Raw genomic sequence first — 24,334 nt, 5'->3', positions numbered from 1 at the left:
ACATGTAAAAGGGAGACCTGCATTTGTTTTGCTTCCCCCATAAGGTGCACACTTATGCACCACTGTCCCCCATTCCAGGACAAATTTTTCGGCTGTCTTTCTATAATTGTCCCGTGTTTTTCCCCAGATGTAGGAAAGGCATAGCATGGGTCACACTCAACACTTCCCTAAGTCCCAGCAGACCTCAACCCACAAAGTACATTCAAATAACCTAAGGAATTGTTTTTAAAACCTTATAAAGGTTTCTTGACTCATGCAGTAGTAAGAATAATGGAACAGCTAGAAATATGGGTTTCCACTGAAAATTAATAATAAGGAATGATGGCTTAGACAGATTTTGAAGAGCTTTAAAAACTGGGCCAAACTGGCAATATAAAATCATATCTCTCCAATTAGAAAATGTTTCTTTGTCTGAACGCGCCCGATCTCGTCTGATCTTGGAAGCGAAGCAGGGTCGGGCCTGGTTAGTACTTGGATGGGAGAAAATGTTTCTTTGGTTACGGATTGTATTTTATATAATTTTAGTCTTCTGAGGCCCCCACTGCAAAGTTGGGCACAAATGTGTGCTCAATAACTTTTTGAGTTTTGGTTGATTTGTTTGGATAATGAGACTAAAAGTCTGGTGGCCTTAACTCTACCGTGGACAAATCACCAACTCTATATTATCCCATTTCCTAATTTGTAAAAGGAAGACAACTGTCCTCTGGTGCTTATAGGAATATTATGAGGATACAAAAGCTATTTGGAAGTTAAAAGTGCTCAAAGACATAAGGCGATAACAGCACAATTACTACTATAATTCTGTCTGCATAAATACTTTTTAAATGAATTGAGTTATTAAACTTACACCTTTTGGAATAAAAACAATATATTACCAAAATAGGGGAAAAGTACACTTATTTTGCAATGAGTGAGCCCTAGAATGAGTAAAAATGCCATTTGGACCTTTGTAATTCAGGTCATGCTAATAAAATATCATTTGTTGAGTGCTTACCACGGGAAAACACTGTTTGTAGGGTTTTACATGCACTGTCTCACTCAATCTTCATACCAACAGATAGATATTATTCCAGTCTTTTGGATAAAGACATTGAATGCAGCGTTTAAGTAGCTTGCCACTGTCACACAAATAGTAAGGACTGATCCTGGACTAGAAGAATCTAGGCAGTTGGCAACATAGTCTATGTGTTATACAAAATCTCCTTAACAGTGCCTGAAAAAATATTTTCTTTGGCATTACTTTAAAATTAATGATATTGTTTATTGAAGAACTAAGAATAGGGAATAGGTGTCCATTATAGAGTTGGTCTTCTTTTTTTTTTAAGATTTTTTTTTATTTATCCATTTGACACAGAGAAAGAGGAATCACAAGTACTCAGAGCGGCAGGCAGAAGGAGAGGGAGAAGCAGGCTCCCCGCCGAGCAGGGAGCCTGATGCGGGGCTTGATCCCAGGACCCTGGGATCATGACCTGAGCCAAAGGCAGACGTTTAACCGACTGAGCCACCCAGGCACCCCTAGAGTTGTTCTTAACTACCAATACCTCTTCACGGGTCATAGGTTAATGGCATAGTCACAAGTGTCTGAGTCCTCTCCCTGAGTCCTGGAAGATTCTCTTCCTTCTGCACTGGCCTGCAGGTTAGACTGATCTGCTTCTGAATCCCACACTGACCTATGGAGGTCTACTTCTAATTGTAGAGCATTTAATCTCTTGGACTTTGGTTACTCCAAGTTATGTTTTAGGAAGATACCCTTCTGAATTTAATGCTACCTGGAAGAATCTTCCAAATCATTTGGAAGCACTTCTATAGTTGCATCCTTAGCTTATGGAGTCTTTGAGAACAGGTGAAACACTAACCAGGTCCTACTCACTTTAAGGCCACAGTGAGTACAAAATGTTTATTAAGTGAATAAATAAATGAGTAGTGAACATTTACTTCTAGACTCTCATTTGCCCTCTCAATTATAACATCTATGTTAAAATAATATTTATTTGCTGCTTTGTGGATATTCTTTCACTTAATACTTTTACCTTTACTGTATTTGGGTTAAACAACATATGACAATTCCCAACTGAAGCATATACTGCTCAGCAGACTAAATTTATACTACCACGGAAAGGTCTACGGTGAATGCCTTATGTGGACAATGCTCAGTTTTTAAATGTACCTGAGAGCAGTGGTTAGTCCATTTCATTTACCAAAGTATAGCCCACCTTCAGCATGGTGCCTAGCATATAGTAGGTGCTTGGTAAATACCTGTTAAATAAAGAAATAAGAATAGGAAGTTTCTGGTTAATCCTGAATCAAAATGGATATGTATGAAGATTTTTGCAAATATCCCAATTCATGAACACCATGATAACATAATTTTCCCCACTGAAAAGCATCACACAACATATCTGGGGATATTAAAAATCTCGGGGAGATGGGTGTGTATGCCCCCAACTGTTCTTTTTTCTGTATGGTCTCTTCACAAATTCTCATGGTCTCTGATGTAGCCACTACTGCCTCCATCCCGTATTACGCTTTCTCCTTCAGAAACCCTTCCCACAAACTTACATAAATGGAGAAGACTTCCATCCTAAAATAAAATAAAATCATGTAAATTTTAAACGTTCCTTTGATCTCATCTCTTCCTTAAGTTTCTGTCCTTGAATTCATTGCCAATCTTCTTTAAAAGATAGAGTAGGTTATACTCAGTGTCCTCCCATTTTCCACTGCTCAGTCACCTTCAAACATCTTTCTGGTTTCTTCCCCTACCTTTCTACCTTTCTACCTTTCTACTCTCTCTGTCAAAAATCACTGATGTTCTCTTATTTGCCAAGTTCAGTGACCCTACCTCACTTGATTGTCTGCAGTATTTCCTAATTCTTTAAGCTTCTGTCATTCCCTGGCTTCCAAAAAGCCAGGCTACTTTCCTCCCAACCGGATTCATCCTCAACTTCTCTAATTGGAAGGCCCTCATCAAATTTACTGCTAAATCCTGTGGATTTTACCTCCTAAATCCATCTCCAATCTTGACCTCCCACTTCCTGTCCTATTATTTCTTCTGTATCACTAGAATTACCCTCTGAAACACATTTCCTAGGGAGGAAAAAAAGCAGTCTTAAATATATCATGAGCAATTGGACAGCCTTGATCAGACTCATTTCATCAGTCTAATTCCCCATGACTCAGCTCAGTTCTAGTCACACAGTTCCATGAAGTTTCTGTCCTTGGACTCCATCATTTCTTGTTAGAAATTACCTTCTTCTCCTTGCCATTCTCTGTAAAATCTAACAAAACAAAATGACCTTGAATCAATGTTCAAGACTTTGTCCATATATTCACTCCACAAAAATATATTGTTGCTCTGTTGCTCACTATATCAAACAACTCTTAATTCTGGAAAGCCCTCTGAATTTCCCCCAACTAGAACTACTAGCTGCATACAATGAAAGGTTTGCATTGCACTCTATTTCTCTGTTGTATATCTGTCTATCCTACTTACTAATCCTGTGAGCAACTCAAGAATAAGAACTGTGGTCATACATATCTTTGTACTTCTAGTAACTTCCACAGTACCTGGCACAAATGAGGTGCTGGATCGGTGTTAATTGGCATCATGTAAGTTAATGACCTGTTTCATGTTATCAGTCATACCTTCTGAAAGTATACAAATGAATAAATCGATCAAGACTATTCCTAAGTCAAATTAAGTACACAGTTTGCTTTTGGATGCAGCTTCTCTCTGGGGAGGGGGCAGGGAGGAGAGTAGAAGGAGGAGAAAAGAAAACACTCAGAATTTTCATATAATTGCCTCACAGATGTTCGTGGAGCTCTTTGTAGAGTCCCATCTGGACATTGGTTGGGTGTGTCCCTTCCAGCTCTTGTCTATTTCCTTATCCTGAGCTATAGTTTCTCAGGGCCATGATCTGTATGAGATGGCAACTATTCTCTGTGACGAGTGCTACCATCTAACCAGTGGCTACCCAAACTCCTTCTTCCTTACATCTGATTGATTAACAGGTACCACCAGCTCCGATGCATCTTTATGTACTCTGCATCTCCACCAGCTCCACACAATGGCAGACCTCCATCGTCTCTCAGATTTAACTGCTGCAATCCTCACAAATGTTCCCTCTCCCTAGTCTAGTCTCTACATAATAAGTGGTCTTTCTAAAGGCAGATCTGGTTGTAGCTCACCTCTCTTTCTAACCTTTCAGGAGTTGTCCCTTGCTTACAGTCTATACTACTTAACATGGACTACGAGTCCCTGCAAAAAATAACCATTATGGACCTTTCTAGCCTCACATAGTAGTAATCTCCACCTCTCCCCATCCAAGTACACTGACTGATCTTTTGTTTCCTAAAACTCCCCATGCTTTGTCAGGTTCTGATCCTTATGCCTGTTCTTTCCATCTAGAATACTCTTACGCCATCCTCTTCCCCTGCCCCAACCCCACCCAACTCATCCTTCTGGTGCCAAATGTTACTTTCTTCTACCCTCCCTTCTTAGACTGAGTTAGGTGGTGCTTTCAAGATACCCTATACTAACTCAATTACAGTGTGTGACAATTGTTTGCTCCTCTGTATCTTCCATCTGATTGTGAATGCATGAGGGCAGGTATTAGGTCTATTATATTCACTATTTCCTTTTCCAGGTCCCAATCTTGTTGTTGTGCATGATCTGATATTTTTGGTAGTTGAAAAGGTCAAATATTAGCAATTACACATATTACAACTATATAATACTGTTATGAAACTTATTAGCATTTATCAGGTAAGCACATGGCAAGCATTTTCCATCTGTTATCTTGTTTGATCCTTATAACAATCATGTGACATAAGGACCATTTTACAAATTAGAAACTAAAGCTTAAGGAGGTGAAGATAATTGCTAAAATCCATAAAACCACTAATTGTGATTCAAACCCAAGCTTGTCTGATTCGAAACAAAACTCTTAACCCTTTCATTATAGTTACACAGTTCCTCCAGTCAGTAAACACTTATTAAATATTCGTTAAATATGTTATCATTTATCATGAAAAATGAATGTCAAAAGAACACTAGAGACTCTATGCCCTTTCAACAAAATGAATTTAACAATGAAAAATACTCATTTGATTTACAACTTTGATTTCTAGCTTGGGAATTATAAATGCAATTTTGCAGACCTTTTTTGGTGTTTCTAACTTATTTGCATTACAATAATTTTCTGTTGGTTCAATATATGTTGAGATGTTCTATTTCCTTTATATCTAATCATCAATACAAAATTCATGTTTGACATACTTTAAAGCAGAATTCAGAGTATATTAGAGCTATATTCCTCCACTTTCCCTTCTGCCTTGGTGAAGTGTTTGATTAACACTGGATTTCACAATTGATAAGAACAAGTTAATATTTAGTAAATATGAATAATGCACTGAAGACTTCCCTTCTAACCCACAACTTGATGAAGAAATCATCTGGCTTTTAGGGATGATGTGGGAATTAATGAGTTAATATTTGACTTTTCCAGCTACTCTGTGGAAAGGCTAAATCTCAGTACAGTGTATTTTTCTTTGATATTGTTTGTTGACATACTTTGATAGGGGTCATTTAAATTTTCAATATGCTATTGTACACTAGAAATATTTACTAATGCTTAATGTACACAATAAAATATTAATACTAATATTTTTGATGTTGTAGAGCATCTCATTTATATATGATTTAAGATGTATATGTATTTAAGTATGTATAACAACATAAAATGCCCACTTTTAAAATAATACATGCCTAGCTTTAAAAATAAGTATTTTGGGGGCTCCTGGATGGCTTAGTCAGATGAGTATCTGACTCTTGGTTTCACTCAGGTCATGATTTCAGGGCCGTGAGATGGAGCCCTGCATTGGGCTCTGAGCTCACCTCAGAGTCTGCTTGACATTCTCTCTCTCCCTTTACCCCCCACCTCCGACCCCCTGTGTGCACACACTCTCTCTCAAATAAATAAATAAATCTTTAAAAATAAGTATTTTTTCAAAAATAAAAATATATATATACACATATACATGCACACACATATTCTGTATCCTTTTGACCCTTGAATTTGAGATTTATTTTTTAATAAATTTATCACTTACTATAAATTGAACTATTAAACCCTATAAATAAGCTTCCTGTAGCAAACGAAGTCTAAAATAAAAACATAAACATCGTAACATCAAGTCAGGGAACAAGAAAAAACCATTTAATCATTTACTCTTAAAAAATATTGTGGAGTATTTTATTTGTTATGCTTTGTTTTGCTTCACCCTCAAGGTCAAAATCATTTGCTATCATAAAGAACATTTTTTTAAAAGCAGGAATGTTACATAAATCCACTGAGGAGGAAAAATGCTTTTACCATCAGTGTTGTAGTTATTAAGTGGTTATTGAATGCCCTGGTGTACAAGACAAAGTGGATGCTTTAGCTATGATGTAATCCCTGCATTCTCTCAGCTCACTTATTAAGTCAGCCTGCAGAAAATATATGATCAGTACAGGTCAATGTAGAATTTAGCTTGAGAGTCATGTGTGAAAATATACATATTTTCAAATGAACTAGCTCATTGGTAAATTAAAGTTTGATTAATGGCTTAAATATGAAAATCATTTTTAAAATAATCTATACTCTCAAAAACTAACTGTGAGAACCAAATGCTTTATTATTTGGATAGTGAATTTCAAAGTAAGATTAAATTTTAATTTAAAAACAAAAAAGGAAGAATTAATTTGCCTTATTTTTTTTTTAAAGATTTTATTTACTTATTTGAGAGACAGAGTGAAAGAGAGAGCATAGGAGCCGGGGGAGAGGGGAGGGAGGGGAGGGAAAAGCAGACATGGGGCTAGATCCCAGGACCCTGGGATCATGACCTGAGCGAAAGGTAGTCACTTAACCGACTGAGCCACCTAGGTGCCCCGCCTTATTGGTTTTTGTTTTTTTTTTCTTTTTTTTTAATTATTATTAACATATAATGTATTATTTGCTTCAGAGGTACAGATCTGTGATTCAACAGTCTTGCACACTTCACAGCGCTCACCATAGCCCATACCCTCCCCAACGTCCATCACCCAGCCACCCCATCCCTCCCAACCCCCACCACTCCAGCAACCCTCAGTTTGTTTCCTGAGATTGTCTCTTATGGTTTGTCTCCCCCTCTGGTTTCGTCTTGTTTCATTTTTCCCTCCCTTCCCCTATGATCCTCTGTCTTGTTTCTCAAATTCCTCATATCAGTGAGATCATATGATACTTGTCTTTCTCTGATTGACTTATTTCGCTTAGCATAATATCCTCTAGTTCCATCCACATCGCTGCAAATGACAAGATTTCATTTTTTGATAACTGCATAATATTCCATTATATATATATTACATATATATATTACATATATATATCACATCTTTATCCATTCATCTGTTGATGGACATCTAAGCTCTTCCCATGGTTTGGCTATTGTGGACATTGCTGCTACAAACATTGGGGTGAACGTGCCCCTTTGGATCCCTACATTTGTATCTTTGGGGTAAATACTAAGTAGTTCAATTTCTGGGTCGAGGGTAGCTCTATTTTCAACTTTATGAGGAACCTCCATAATGTTTTCCAGAGTGGCTGCACCAGCTCGCATTCCCACCAACAGTGTAGGAGGGTTCCCCTTTCTCCACGCCCTTGCCAACATCTGTTGTTTACTGACTTGTTAATTTTAGCCATTCTGACTGGTGTGAGGTGGTATCTCATTGAGGTTTTGATTTGTATTTCCCGAATGCCGAGCGATGTTGAGCACTTTCTCATGTGTCTGTTGGTCATTTGGATGTCTTCTTTGCAGAATTGTCTGTTCAGGTCCTCTGCCCATTTCTTGCTTGGGTTATTTGTTTTTTGGGTGTTGAGTTTGATAAGTTCTTTCTTGATTTTGGATACTAGCCCTTTATCTGATATGTCATTTACAAATATCTTCTCCCATTCTGTCGGTTGTCTTTGGGTTTTGTTGACTGTTTCTTTTGCTGTGCAAAAGCTTTTTATCTTGATGAAGTCCCAATAGTTCATTTTTGCCCTTGCTTCCCTAGCCTTTGGCGATGTGTCTAGGAAGAAGTTGCTGTGGCTGAGATCGAAGAGGTTATTGCCTGTGTTCTCCTCAAGGATTTTGATGGATTCCTGCCTCACATTGAGGTCTTTCATCCATTTTGAGTCAATTTTTGTGTGTGGTGTAAGGAAATGGTTCAGTTTCATTCTTCTGCATGTGGCTGCCCAATTTTCCCAACACTATTTGTTGAAGAGACTGTCTTTTTTCCATTGGACATTCTTTCCTGCTTTGTCGAAGATTATTGACCATAGAGTTGAGGGTCCATTTCTGGGCTCTCTATTCTATTCCATTGATCTATGTGTCTGTTTTTGTGCCAGTACCATACTGTCTTGATGATTACAGCTTTGTAATAGAGCTTGAAATCCAGAATTGTGATGTCACCAGCTTTGCTTTGCTTTTTCAATATTCCTCTGTCTATTCAGGATATTTTCTTGTTCCATACAAATTTTAGGATTATTTGTTCCATTTTCTTGAAAAAAAAGTTGATGGTATTTTGATAGGGATTGCATTAAATGCTCTAGGTAGCATAGACATTTTCACAGTATTTATTCTATCAATCCATGAGCATGGAACATTTTTTCATTTCTTTGTGTCTTCCTCAATTTCTTTCATGAGTATTCCATAGCTGTCTGAGTATAGATCCTTTATCTCTTTGGATAGATTTATTCCTATAGTTTTGGGTGCAATTGTAAATGGGATCAACTCCTTAATTTCTCTTTCTTCTGTTTTGTTGTTGTTGTATAGACATGCAACTGATTTCTGTGCATTGATTTTATATCCTGCCACTTTACTGAATTCCTGTATGAGTTCTAGCAGTTTGGGGGGGGGGACAGAATCTTTTGGGTTTTCCACATGAAGTATCATATCATCTCAAAGAGTGAGAGTTTGACTTCTTCTTTGCCAATTTGGATGCCTTTTATTTCTTTTTGTTGTCTGATTGCTGAGGCTAGGACTTGAGTACTATGTTGAATAGCCGTGGTGATAGTGAACATCCCTGCCATGTTCCTGACCTTAGAGGAAAAGCTCTCAGTTTTTCCCCATTGAGAATGATATTTGCTGTGGGTTTTTCATAGATGGCCTTTATGATATTGAGGTATGTACCTTCTATCCCTATACTGTGAAGAGTTTTAATCAAGAAAGGATGCTGTACTTTGTCAAAAGCTTTTTCTGTATCTCTTGAGAGTATCATATGGTTCCTGTTCTTTCTTTTATTAATGTATTGTATCACATTGATTGATTTGCAGATGTTGAACCAACCTTGCAGCCCAGGAATAAGTCCCACTTGGTAGTGGTGAATAATCCTTTTAATATACTGTTGGATCCTATTGGCTAGTATTTTGGTGAGAATTTTTGCATCCATGTTCATCAGGGATATTGTCTGTAGTTCTCCTTTTTGATGGGGTCTTTGTCTGATTTTGGGATCAAGGTAATGCTGGCCTCATAAAATGAGTTTGGAAGTTTTCCTTCCATTTCTATTTTTTGGAACAGTTTCAGAAGAATAGGTATTAATTCTTGAAATGTTTGGTAGAATTCCCCTGGGAAGCCATCTGGCCCTAGGCTCTTGTTTATTGGGAGATTCCTTAGTGGTTATGGGTCTGTTCAGGTTTTTTCTATTTCTTCCATGTTCAGTTTTGGTAGTTTATACATCTCTAGGAATGTATCCATTTCTTCCAGATTGTCTAATTTGCTGGCATATAGTTGCTCATAATATGTTCTTATAATTGTTTGTATTTCTTTGGTGTTGGTTGTGATCTCTCCTCTTCCATTCATGATTTTATTTATTTGGGTCCTTTCTCTTTTCTTTTTGATAAGTCTGGCCAGGGGTTTATCAATCTTGTTAATTCAAAGAACCAGCTCCTAGTTTTGTTGATCTGTTCAAATGTTCTTTTGGTTTCTATTTCATTGATTTCTGCTGCTCTGATTTTATTATTTCTCTTCTCCTGCTGGGCTTAAGCTTTATTTCCTTATTGGTTTTTAAATCGACAAAAGTACTTGTTTGAGAATGTTCTAGTTTTGCTGTTATCCAATTTTTTTTAGTATTTTATTAGAGATGGGTTTTTGCTACACATCTAAAAATCTTTGCCTTCCCTTTTTGAGTAATTGTGTTATTATTGCAGTGAAATAAAGAATTTGGATACATATCTTTGATTTCAACAGTGAAAAATATATGGATATATTGATAAAAATACATAAAAATGGTTGTGAGTGTTTTAATACCATTCTCTTAGCTTCTGATAAAACAAAACAAAGAAAAACTAAAGAGGGACACTGATAATTTGAATAATGTAAGTAATAAAAGTAAATGTCATGGATGTATATATTATCTCATAATTTATACATGCAGAAAATTCATATTTTCAAGTGCCCATGTATATATTTATATAAATTAACAATATACTGGATAGCAAAATAAACCTCAATAAATTCAAAATAGAAGATATCATATAGGGTTATTATCACAATACAGGTAAGCTAGAAGTCAATAGTAAAATGAAAAAGTTCTAACCATTTGAAAATTAAGAAATTCCCTCCTAAATAAATATTGGGTTAAGGAGAAAATAAAATATATAAATAGCCATTTGGAAAATAAGAACATTTTCTGTCAGAATCTGTGGAATAGGACCAAGCAGTATTGAACATGACAAAAAAACTTAGTTTGAGAAATTGGAAATTAAACAAAATGAAGGGAATATAAGTAGAGAAATTAATGACTTGTCAATGTAGCAGATGATATTAGGATAGCAGGTGGTTCTTTGAAAAGAAAACCAATAAAATACACAGACTTTGGTATGGTTGGCAAGATCCTAAGATGACCCCAAAAACTCTTGCCCTTGTGTAATCCCCACTCCTGGGCGCAGTGGAAACCTGTGACTATGATGAGATATCATCCTGTGATTATGTTATGTTTATGGCCCAAGGGAGATTATCCGGGGTGTGCCTGACCCAATCAGAGGAACCCTTTCAGAGTAGTTTTCTCCCACTGGTCACATAAGAGTAATTGAGAGAGAGATGCTCTGGCTAGCTCAGAGGAAAGACTGCCTATGGGGGCCTATGGGGCAAGGAACTGTGGTGGCCTCCACTTATTGAATGGTTCAAGGCCATGAGCTAGCAGGACAGCAGGAACTTCCTCTTACAACTGCAAGTAAATTCACTCTGCCCTTAGCCCATAAGGTTGGTGAATCCTGAGCCTTGGATGAGAACTGCATTCCCAGCCAACACCTTAACTTTATCCCAGTGAGACCCTGAGTACAGAATCTTACTGTGTAGTACCAGACTTCTGACGTACAGAAACTGTGAGATGATAAATTGGTATTGTTTTAAGATGCTAAATTTGTGGCGATTTGATACACAGCAGTAGAGAACTAATTTATTTGGCAAATATTACATGTTACGGAAACAAATGACTCTGTTTATAAAGTGCAATTGCGGTTTGATAAGAACACAAACACTCCAGTAGAAAAATAGGCAAAAGACAGGGACAATTGACAGAAGAAAAAAACATAATTGAAATGAATCTTAAGAATGATTAACCTTAATTTTAATAAATTAATATTAAAGTAACCATAAAGTACTTTGTACATTTCACTTTGGTCAATAAAAAAGGAAAAAAAATGCAGCAAAGGAAAAGAAAAAAAGCCCAGATAAATAATGCATTATGCTGATGAAGGGTTTCTATGAGACAGAGACTTAACGCGAATCTCAGAATATAGTATCTCCCAATAAATGTTTAGTGATTAAATGAATATTGCACATAGCGCTGGTACAGAAATTAACTTAAAATTATTAACTTTAAATAAAATTAACCTAAAAAAATATGTGAGTGGTTTCTCTGTTTCCAAGGTGGGAGTAGCTATTACTTTCTTCTCTTACCCTTGGTCAGAGATGATCAGGGATTTTTCTAGATACAGACCCAGCACCTCTGACTCATCTGTGCACACACAGCAGCCGTACCCACCCTGAGCTTTTATTGCCTTATCTCTTCCTGAGTCCAGGTTTGTCCCTGCATTGCCTTCTTATCATTTTCAACATCACATCTCTCTTGTATTATTTCAAATCCTGAAAGACTATGAGTTGTAGAATGTTACGAGAACTTGCCTGGTTGGCCTACACCTTCTTCCTTAGGGTTAAAGTCTACGTCTCCACAGAACATAGGTTGGAAACCTCTTTTCTGTAATAATGACAGATACCTTTTATTGCAAGATGAATATTAAACATTTACATGATTTTTGATTGAGAATTTAACAGTACAGTTCATCATCTGCAAAAACACTGTTTCTCTAAATTCTAAAGTACACCAATGACTAAGCATGCAGTGTTTTCACATAGAACTTATAAGAATTAAATGCTTGAGTTTCATCTTGGTGTCTTTCTCTCTTGTTTTTATTAACTATCTTATCTTTGAAAAAAAGGTCTTGGTGCCCTTATTTATTAATGTTTTTATGTATTTTGATTTATTTTTATTTAATACAATTTATTATTTAATTCATTAATTTTAAACTTATTTATTAATGTTCTTTATTTAGCTCATCAATACAAACCCTTGTTGCCTCCCATGGATGGCCTAGGCACACTTCAGCTCAGTCATTTCTGCATCTGTTTTATTTTGGTTCATTTTCTTTTCTCTCTCACACTAATACTCATTTATTTACATCATGTGTAAACTTCTGGAAAAAGCACTGACATTTCTTTCTGGTTAGGGAATGTTTTGTTTTGTTTTGTTTTTTGTTTGTTTAAGCAGGAATGAACAAAATTTAATTTTTTTGTTTTAGATAATACTTAAATATTAAGAAAGCTAAAATTTTAAAATTCAAAATATGTTGGCTAGGTTTTTCTATACATTATATTTACGTAATGATTCTGATTTTACCTTTCCAAGAACAGTAGCCCAGGAGGATGGAAAGGCAACCTATAACAGTCTCTGGGGCTTGTACTGTCTTCTTAGGCCAGGTGTCCCGTAGCAGAGCAAAGAATTGAAGTGAAGAAGCAAGTGTCCCCTCCGTTTGTTTTTATTTGAGGCATTTCCGAATAACAAATGCAAAATTAGATCTGGATATAAAAAGCTAGATGAGGACGCCTGGATGGCTCAGTCAATTGAGTGTCTGCCTTCTTCCACTCGTCATAATCCCAGGATCCTGGGATCGAGTCCCACGTTAGGCTTCCTGCTTAGCAGGGAGTCTGCTTCTCTCCCTCTGCTGCTCCCCACTGCTCGTGATGTCTCTCTCACGCTCACTCTTTCTCAAATAAATAAAATCTTTAAAAAAAAAAAAGCTGGACGACTACCCCAATTCAGTACTGTGCTTCACTGGAGAAGCCCTAGCACAGACAGGACATGAATTGCCCCTCATCTATAGGGACAATGTGACGGAAGTCAAAGTCACACAAAAAAGTCATTTGGGATCTCTGAGCAAAAGCATAGCTAGCATCAACTCCGTAAAATGAGGGGATTTGACCAGACAGTCTGTCACATGACACCTGGTCCAGAAGGCTAGCTTCTAAGCTCCGCTTGCGGAGCTGGGAGGACTCGCCCCCTCTGGTAAGGCGGACGCAGAAGAGAACGTCTACTATCATCCTGTGGCACAGGTAGGGTCGTTTATCTAGAGAAGATTCATTGGCCTGCACCCACCTGTCTGTAGTTGGATCTTGCTAACCTTCGCTTGTCACTTTGTCTGCTGTTATTATGACTTGAACATTGGGGCAGGTTGCCCTGACGGCGTGAGAATCAGGGTCTATCTTGCGATGGTATGGCTTACCAGGCTTTCTCGCAAAATGTTGATTTGGGAAGTTATGTAAGCCAAATATGAATAGTACTTTTTAATGTAATTTCTAATCATGTCCCACTCCCAAAAGATATACAAATTCCTTCTAGATTCCAGACATTAAACTGCTTCATTTTGAAAAATGATACTTACATTAAAATGTTACTGGAGGCCTCTTGTTCTAGCATGTGTTCATTGTTGGCAGTTCTGCACCATCTCTTTGGCATGAGCCACACCTGTAAGTCATCAACTACGATTTCCAGTTTAGATTTTTATCAAAGAGGACAGAGATTTTAAGAACCTTATAAAGCAACCTGAATTTAGCATCCTTTCAGAAATGCATATACCCAGTCCCCCTTCTTTTTTTTTAGCAATTATTCATGCCCAATTTTATGACAAATTTTTTTCATGTGTATGTATATGTGTGGAGAATTTGCCTTTATTAAATTTATATAATGATTTCAACTTAGTTTTTATGGATAGAACAAAACTATCTTTTCATTCATTTTATCAAATTACGTAAAAGTAAATTACACTAATTTAAAGTGGTACAATGATTTGAAAACAAACCTAACTTATTCTTGATAAGCAAACAACTCACTTGGTGAAAGCAGAAATGCACAGGTGTGATAGAATGTAGCCAATCATTTGCGTGATTGCATCACACCAAGCACATCGGCGGTCATTGTGTCTTACAGAGAAAGTGCCAACTGTTGGTAATGTGGTAAGTCAATTAGAGTAGAGGTAGGTTAGATAAAAAGCAGTATGTGCCTAAAGGGTGGGACAGATAAGGTGGTGAAGGGGGTTCAGATGAGAGAGTGATTATTATTCTTCCACAATGATGGGCAAAAATAACCACTATGAGCAATAGCCAGAGAGCATTAAGAAGTTCACCTTGCTTAAAGCACAACTTCTGTGAAGGATAGATTTGCTAAGTTGGAGACAAAAAGCTTCATCAGGCAGTAATACATGAAACGCAGGTATTCACCAAATATTTATTGGGCATCTAGCATAGAGCAGGCTTTGTGGTCCACAAAGTTTTAGAATTAGGTGAGGCTACAATGAGGATGATCATTATTAAGTATAGCTCTCCAAAGAAGTGACAAGAATGAACAGAAAGCTCATAGGAATTTGGAAGATGAGACTGAGAGAAGGGTTATTTCAAAGGTAGAATTTAACAAATTTGACTTTAGATGACTGTCAAGATTAGAAAAGATTAAGAATAAAGGAGAGTTTGAGTCTATTTGCTCAAAGAACAATATTGCAAACAACCAGCATCAAACTTGGTTAAAGGAGTAGGTTTAGGATAGGAAAAAAAAAAAAGAAAAGTCATGACTTTAATTGAGAGCATGTTGAGTTTAAGTAACATTAGGTACACTTCTACTTTCTTACAGTAGTTCAGGCAGACTGTAGAATATAATTATATGGCTTGAGAAATGTTTGGAAATTAATTTGTAAGCATGTATAGGATCACTTGTAACTGGTAACATATTACATATTGGGTTGTCCAAGAAGAATAGCTAATTTTAAAGAATATTCTTAAGAATAAAGTTTGATATATTGGCAATAGCACTCCCATCTGTAGAAAATCTGAACTTGCTAGACCTGGAGTAACTCTGTGCATAAAAAAGGTAGCAATTTATTTTATCATCATCCAGGCAGGACACATCAGAGGAGGATACTTATGGAGGCAATTAAGAGGCATTCGATAAAATTAATTTCATATTATTTTAGGTTCACATCTTTTTACCTTAATACTCACAGTGGCTGATTGGAAATCTGAAAGCTAGGTGACCAAATAGTGGTATTTGGTAATGGGTACGAAGTTTGATATGGAGGCTGATATTTGGCACCGTACGTGAAGAACTGTGATAAACAAAAGGTGGATTTGTCCAAAAATTTTAAAGCCTTTTCAAGTATTACTTTAAAAAATTTCCCTGTGAACTGGGTGCTATATGTAAGTGATGAGTCACTGAATTCTACTCCTGAAACCAATATTCCACTAGATGTTAACTAAAATTTAAATGAAAACTTGAAACAGACAAGCAAAAACAACCAAAATTTCCCTGTGAGTTGAAGTAATGCTATATAACAAAGGGTTTTATTATTGCTTTCACATAAGTTACTATTGTGACATTTGCTTTATAACAAGTATATAATTAGTTTCGGAGAATTACTGTAAACAAAAATTAAATAGAACTCATGTCTACAGCTACCAAAAAGCTAGCTTGTTGCAGCTGATGAAATAATTTCCATGAAGATACTGAATATTTATATTATATAAAGTGCCATAATGAGTTTGTGGTGTGAACAGATGTCTTTGTTTTTTGTTTTTCACTTCAAGATCGAATTATAGATTCTCTTCACCTGTTAGACTAAACTTGCTATTTTTTCAATGGATTATTTTCAGTTTTAAATTGATGGAAAAGTTATAAGTGTGTCAATACACTGTTTCAGAAACGGTGTGATTGCACAGAAGACAGAGCATGGACTTTGGGCTCAGGAGTAATTCTCTCAAATATTGGCTTTCTCACTTACTGGTTATATGATGGTAGACAAAGTATATAACCTGTCTGAGCCTTAGCTCCCTTAGCTGTAAAATGAGAACAATTACACTAACTTTCCTTCCCCCTCACCCTCCCTCTGGGGCTCCTCTAATTCAGTGGTTTGCTTAGTACCAGTTCCTGATGGCCATTTGTAACTTCATAGCATAACAATTTGATTTCATACTAACATTGTGAGTAACGGAAAAGGAGATAACACAGACAATTTCCTCATCTCCTTTTCTTATTCAATCCGTCTTTCCCTCAAACTTAAAATCTCTTTGCTTCAAGGAGAATCCAAAATCAGTTCATTGCACCAGTTCTTTCTTTCTAGACTATTAGTTACTGAAATTGAAGTGACTTACTCTTTATGTCCATCTCATGAGCAGAAACTGAATGGAAGCAGTAGTAGTTCCTCTGAAGGCAGCACTGTAGACATTGGGGCACCTGCGGAAGAGCAGCCTGTGGTGGAACCTGAGGAAACCCTTGAACCTGAAGCCTGTTTCACTGAAGGTAAGAAAATGACCTCTATGTTAATCTTCCATTTAGAGAGTGCAGTTTGTTTTGTTTTGTTTTGTTTTGTTTTAGTTGTTGATCACCCAAGTTTCTAAGTTGATCACTAAAGTTTCTAAGAATAGAAACTTTAGTAGATCTATTTCAATTCCCTCCAATATGCTAACAGTTTTAAAATCTATTGTTATTTTGGTGAATTCTGCCCATTATGTGTAAAAGATCACAAACATGGAGAAAACTATTTTTAACGTAATCAAAACTAGTAATTTATGTTTTTTAAATAAAATGGTGATTTCACAAGGAGTGGCATCTTAAACAGTAATCAAAATTCTCATACACAGAATTTGCCTTAAGAATAACTTTCTGACTACTAAAGTTAAATGACTTGCAAATACTAAACTGTGATTTTTTAACAAAATCATCATTTTCCAAAGCTTACTGGACAAAGCAGGAAATAAGCACAGCCCATATCCGATACCTGAACGGTACCTAGTTGAGCCTGGTACAATATGGACAACAGTTTTAAGAGCTTTGTTTTTCCCATGACTAGCATTTCCCATGGTCTGATTTTCCCAAGAATTTGACTTTTGAAGATATGAATATATTTGCATATTCTCTATTTGGTGATCTCTTCTTCATAGACCGGATAAATATTGTTTCCATTTCCCAATATAAATTCCACACATCACTCAAAGTCCTTCTCAAAACTACCTTCATCTGACCATGGTGGAAGAGAGCTTATTATTCCTTATTATGCCTCTCCACAGCTATTAATAAATATACCCATTTAATTCACCTGATAACTTTTGTATATTATCTTATGAGAGCTCTTCTCTTTCTGTTTTGAACTGTTGCATGTATCTTTACTGTCTTTTTCTCTCCATCCCTTCCTTCCTTCCCTTCCTCTCTTTTCTTCCAGCACACTTGACTTTTTCTTTTTCCTCTTTTGTTTTTGTTTTTTTTGGGGGGGGCAGAGTTTGTTTTTTTGTTCTGTTTTGCCTTGAGGTGAGTTTCCCGAGGTTTATTTTTTTTTTTAAAACAAGAATTTTAGGTTTTTTGTTGTTTGTGTTTTTTTTTTTTTTTTTTTTTTTTTTTTTTTGGCCTTTTTAAAAAAAATGTTATTTGTATCTTCCATGGTGCTTACAAAGGTAATCACAGATAGTTTGAGTGAGTAAAACACTGTAAGGAAGGCATGACAAATCAAAGCAGGGCCAAGCAATCATATTTTAATGGACTAAATTAATTTTGAAAATTATATTAGCTTTTCTAGAAACACCACAAGAAAACAAAGCAGTAACAAACCCAGCATTATTGGGGGAGTTCTACATTATTATTCCATAACCTCTTTAAAAGGGAAGTTCTCTATTTATCACTAATCCTCATTTTGAACTCCTCTACTAGAGTGACTTCAACAGAGTGCAATAGAATGACATAGTACAAAGCAAAGCTATTTTACACTTGTTTGTACTTTACAAAGTTCTTTCTTGGACAATAAGAGTTGAGGCAGAAAAAGCAGGTATTATTAGCCAGGGAACTGTTTAAGGAGGCTGAATAATTTTCACAGCTTCACACAGCTAATGAATGTGCTCTTACTACTCCAGGCTTAGAGAGTTAACCTAGCAAGATGGAGATGGTAATTGTAGTGAGAAGATGAATCGGGGACATGCTAAGGAATATTACTAAAGCCACAGAAGTTACTTCATCTACTCCTGTTTGAACATTATACTTGCAGGCTGTGTACAAAGATTTAAATGTTGTCAAATCAGTGTGGAAGAAGGGAGGGGAAAACAATGGTGGAACCTGAGAAGAACGTGTTTCCGAATAGTTGAACATAATTGGTTTGAGACCTTCATTGTCTTCATGATTCTCCTTAGTAGTGGTGCACTGGTAAGTGAATATTAAGCAAAAGTGGTACAATATTAAGTTTAAGATAATCTAATACTGATGACTTATTAATCATTTCTAATGCACTGTTACAGTAGCCAATGCATTTTTTTCCCCAACCCTCATCCTGCATCCATTTTCATTTTCATAGTGTCAGCCATTACCTCTGTTTGATAAATCTCAAACTGTTATCTTTACTTGGGACTTCTTCCTTGAATATATATACATCTCTATATCCAACCATCCATCCATCCATCCATCCATCCATTCACTTACCTCCTGTCCACCCACCCACCCACTTTTCTACCTGTCTCTAACACATTTTTCATTACCCCACATCCTATCTTCCAGATTATAGACTTAATGTTTTAACTATGCATTTCTGGATTTATTTCTACTACATATACATACAATTTCTAATAAATTATTGATTAACTTTTGCTTACTAGTAAGTAACCTAGAAAATTTGTCTCTCTGGCTCATTATAACCAAGGAATGCAAATACTCAGTTGCTCATATTTTAACAAGAAGGTAAGCATGGCAGCTCAGTGTAGTTAATGGAAGTCCTGTGATGGAGAATATATAACTATTCTGATGAATATTGCCTCTGAATGGTATTATTATTATCTCTTTATGGACAGTCAGTAAGTCCTTAGGGACCACTTCTCTGTCCCTTTTAAATTGTGTCCACTATTCTTATGCTACTCAGGAAACAATGAATATTGGTAACAAAAAATATTGGGCAGCATGCCTAAGTGATTCATTTAAAGATTGCTTTCTCTTTATACGAAGATGGTTTTTACATCAAATCAATTTATATTTGTATGAAAATCACTTACAAAAATACAAAGCATAACATATAGATAACATTTTAGGGAAACACTGGCACAAATAGAATACTTAAGTCATAAAGTAGATAGATGACAGATAAAATGAACTTGTCTGATTGAAATATAATCACTTAAGTTTCTTTAACTTACATTTATAATTAGAACATAAGCCTATAGGGCGCCTGGGTGGCTCAGTTGGTTAAGCAACTGCCTTCGGCTCAGATCATGATCCTGGAGTCCCAGGATCGAGTCCCGCATCGGGCACCTTGCTCAGCGAGGAGTCTGCTTCTCCCTCTGACCCTCCCCCCCCTCATGCTCTCTCTCTCTCTCTCATTCTCTCTCTCTCAAATAAATAAAAAAAAATTTTAAAAAAAAGAACATAAGCCTATATTTTCCTCCATATTTCTCTGATTACATAAACTTTGTCTGCATGCCACTTTATACAAGAAATAGTCTTTTGCCCCTGAAACAAATGTGAGACTTAGATGAAAAGGAGAGAGGTTCATATTAGAAGCACACATATCATGATCTAAAATGAAATATATCTTCATCTTATCATCATTGTCATACCATATCTCTACTGAGAAATATAAATGATCAACAAAATGAAGGGGAGAGAGGGGGACAAATGAGCCCAACTATGTAGTAAAATTGGGCGATGTGATGATCAATTACAATTTCTGCTTTATGAAAAATATAAACCTCCACTTTTTATTTCTTCAACCTCTTTTTTATGGCAAAAAAAAAATCAACAGGAGAAAGCAAAAGAAATGGAACAAAAGGAATAAATAACTTCAAGTTGGGGTAGCACCATCAGGATATGACATCAAGAACTGTTTCCTGAACAAGTCAAATTAAATCATGAGAATTATGCTTTTACCTCTTTCTTCCGACTATAATATCAATAGAGAGTATAACTTTCCCCTGATTCATTAAAAGACCTTTGAGAGGAAAAAAATTTTAAAAACAGCAATAACTGCTACTCCTCTACCCTCTTACTCCAATGGGATGTCATACATATATATATATATATTATATATAAAATCAGGGAAAACATATATATATGTTTCTGATCATATGTATATATATATGATCAGAAAAATAGCTTAGAAGGTATAATAGTTTTAGAAAGCTAAAATATATAACTTTTCTTTATAGGCATTTGAAGATATATATATTGATCAGCGAAAGACAATTAAGACAATGTTGGAATATGCTGACAAGGTTTTCACTTACATTTTCATCCTGGAAATGCTTCTAAAATGGGTGGCATATGGCTATCAAACATATTTCACCAATGCCTGGTGTTGGCTGGACTTCTTAATTGTGGATGTAGGTATCCTCTGTATCTTTGTCTTTACATTCACAGTAGTTTGTCTGACCCATATACTAATTCTAGAACAGTGAATCTGACCAGTATGCTGTGTTGACCTACTAGACACTAACCTAATTTGCTGAATGATAGTGTTGTAGTAAGAAATAGGCTTAGTACTGGTTTAGCACTGGGGGGATGGGATCTATGGTGGTTGTCTAGGATAAGAAGAAAAACAACACAGCAGTTTGTAGGGAAAGTGGTGAAATAGGGTATGTGGCTTAAATTCCTTATATTGTGAGTCAGACGGACTTGCGTTTAAATCCCGTCCCATTGCTGATGGGTCGTGTGCCAGTGAGTAAATTACTTGGCTCTTGACTCTTGAAACGATAATAGTACGGACGGTGGGAGCTACCGTCAATTTTTAAAAATTCTCTTTGATATACTCAAAGTTTTTCAAGGGGAGGTTTAAAGAGTAGATTATATAGATTATACTCCGTTAGAGGCAGTAAAGCGTACAGAGTGTAGGGAACACCTCTGCTTCATGCAGCAGCAGGAGCTTCCCCTAGGATGTTGACTCAATTCGCAGCAAGCCTGTAACACGCCAAACAGCCCTTCTCAGAAATTCCATGCCCAATGATTAATAATACTTCATCTCCCCTAAAACAGGTGACTGCCTCTGAGATTTATTAAACAAAATGTTTCATGCTATCAATTTGGCATAATTTCAGCTTCAGAAAAGTATGTCCAAAATATCGCAGATTTCATAGGCAACAGTTTTATCCCCAAAAGATAATAGATAATAATCCAGCAGGACTACGCAGGTTTATTGTGGAAAGTACTTCTAGAGCTAAGAGTCATGCATATGTTACATCTCCTGAATTCTGAACAAAGGCAAAGCCGGAGCTATTTAAAGCTTAATAATGTTACTATGAAATGAGTAAATTGAGAAAAACCTCAAAAGAATAATTGCTTCATCATTACAAAAGAAAAAAAATTCTAACATTGAGGTTTCATTAGAAGTTATATCATATTTCAACTCCTCATAATTTTTCACACTACATTTTAAATCTAAATATAATTTAACTCTTGAAACTCTGTGAGTTTTGCTTTTCTCTATTACGCTTATTACATGTCTGAAATTTCAGGGAAAGAATGATGATTTTATAATTATAAGTTGGATTTTTTTTAATTACTAGATTACAAGCACTTTATTTTTTACTTATTTTTTATTGAAGTATAGTTGACATGCAATGTTACATTAGTTTCAGGTATACAACATAGTAAATTTAATTGCCTGAAATATATTAAGAAAATAATTCTATAGAGATTTTGTCATTTTGCAATAATAATATTTTATTTTTCATTGTTCTATTTTAATTATTTCATAAGGATCAGCGTATCTCTCTAAAAAATGCAAAAAAAATTATAGCACGTTGCAAGTAATATAAAAAGTATATTTAAATATAAGGCAACTTAATACACTGAAAAATAGAAAATTTTGCAAAAATAGTGTCCAGTGTATGTGAAACTGTCCGATATTAGTCACTTTCAAACCAAAGAAATTATAATTCTGGATGTGGAATTTTGGTATATTTTTTATTTAGAGAATAGACACCTAACATTTTTATTTCTTAGTACTTTCATATTTCATACAAATTAAGTAAATTCATTGATTTATTTACTTGGCAAATATTTGTTGATTATCCATTTTCAGCCAGGTAACCATGGCAGAAGCTGTAAGTTAGTATAGAAAAATTTGAGGAAGTTTTATGATGGAATTATTTATTAAGTTACATTGTTTACGCAAGAATAAACTTTAGAGAAAACACAGGTGTTAGCAAGACAAACAAAAAACTCACCTTCAAAAATCAACTGCAAAATCAATGTGCCAAGTTATTAATTTTTGAGAGTATCAATTATAATTAGTTGAACATACAATGCAGGATTGCAATTTCTTGCTTTTGTATTTTATCACTAGCCATACAAAGCCCTAAATTCACCACAACTTAATAAAATAAAAGAAGGATGGCCAATGACCTTTTCTTACACCTGAATTTCTTCCTTTTTTAAATTAATTTTTATCTAGTTTTTTTAACTAATTGCTCTACTAATAAATTAGTTTAACAATTAATAAATTATATGACATTTAAGGTTTTTTTATTCAACTACCTTTAATTAACATCCTGAAAACACTTCTTTTGCATCAAGCTAAAAATACTTCCTTAAAATTTTAAAAGCTTTATGGGAAATACGCAACCATTTATCTTCTGAGTAATTATAAGCAAAAATCATACTTATTATATAGTAAATTGAATCATGATTTTATTTCCTTATTTATTGGTGCAGGTTTCATTGGTCAGTTTAACAGCAAATGCCTTGGGTTACTCAGAACTTGGCGCCATCAAATCTCTCAGGACACTAAGAGCTCTGAGACCTCTGAGAGCCTTATCACGATTTGAAGGGATGAGGGTAAGGAAAATGAAAGAACATGAAGTATTACATATAATAAAAATTAAATTAATTACATTAAATTCTATAAAGGAAAACCCATGCATGCAAAAGGAATGGCAAATCCTTGCAAAATTGCTACTTTATCATTTTATCTGTTGCATATTTACTTCTGGGTGATATGCAAGAGAACTTAGGCCTCCCTTGAAATGATATAATATCATTTATCTGCTGTGCTCATTAAAATGACTTTATTTCCTAATCCATCTTGGGAGTTTCCTTACAAACCTGTATACAAAAAGAAGCAAATGCACTATTAAAGTACTATGTGTAATGATATGATAATAATCCACTGAAGTCTACGTTATATGCTTCTCATTTGTGATGACCTAAATTGTACTTAATGAGTTTTATCAAAAATAATGTGAATCACACACGTGCCTAAGTATAAAAGTAAAGGAAAACCATTTTTAAGTGTCAAAATTTTGTCTGTATAATGCCAAAGTTTGCATTATTTGAATATATTTAAGGGTAGCTATTAAATATTGACTGAATTTTAAACTTTTTTAAAAAGTTATGTTTAATATAACCTCAATTTATAACTGCATTAATCTTTTTAATTGATATAAATAGTAATACTAACTTAAAGATTATATGTAAATCCACACAATTTTTCATGACAATAAATAAAGCATTTATAATATAATGAATAGAAAATATAATTTTGACTCATTACCGCAGATGATTCGTAAATTAAGCATAACTCAAATTTCACTTGAGGTACAGAAAATGTTACACTATTCCTTTCAAGGAAATATTCTACCATTCCTTCTGATTCATTACAGATTAGAAATGTTGCCATTATTGACCTATTATTGTCCATGCCTTGTTAAAATTCATGAAGCATTGATATATAAGATGTATAACATAAAAAAGTAGTTCCTTTTTTAAAAAAAAAGT

At 35.3% G+C, this 24,334-nt stretch overlaps 1 protein-coding gene across 1 annotated transcript in view; it reads left to right on the top strand.

Annotated features, from left to right (window-relative positions):
* The window catches only part of LOC110592180 (sodium channel protein type 1 subunit alpha), a 144,736-nt gene that overhangs the window by 102,018 nt on the left and 18,384 nt on the right, over positions 1-24,334 (top strand). Inside the window, exons 18-21 of the mRNA XM_021703128.1 lie at positions 16,774-16,897; positions 18,630-18,784; positions 20,770-20,943; positions 23,273-23,395. Of these exons, the coding sequence (XP_021558803.1) occupies positions 16,774-16,897; positions 18,630-18,784; positions 20,770-20,943; positions 23,273-23,395 (576 nt within the window). The remainder of the gene's footprint in view (positions 1-16,773; positions 16,898-18,629; positions 18,785-20,769; positions 20,944-23,272; positions 23,396-24,334) is intronic.

The sequence above is a fragment of the Neomonachus schauinslandi genome, chromosome 3 (genome assembly GCF_002201575.2).
Source record: "Neomonachus schauinslandi chromosome 3, ASM220157v2, whole genome shotgun sequence".
Lineage (NCBI taxonomy): Eukaryota > Metazoa > Chordata > Mammalia > Carnivora > Phocidae > Neomonachus > Neomonachus schauinslandi.
Note: the sequence above shows the minus strand (reverse complement) of the source record. Positions and strands in the feature narration are given on the sequence as shown.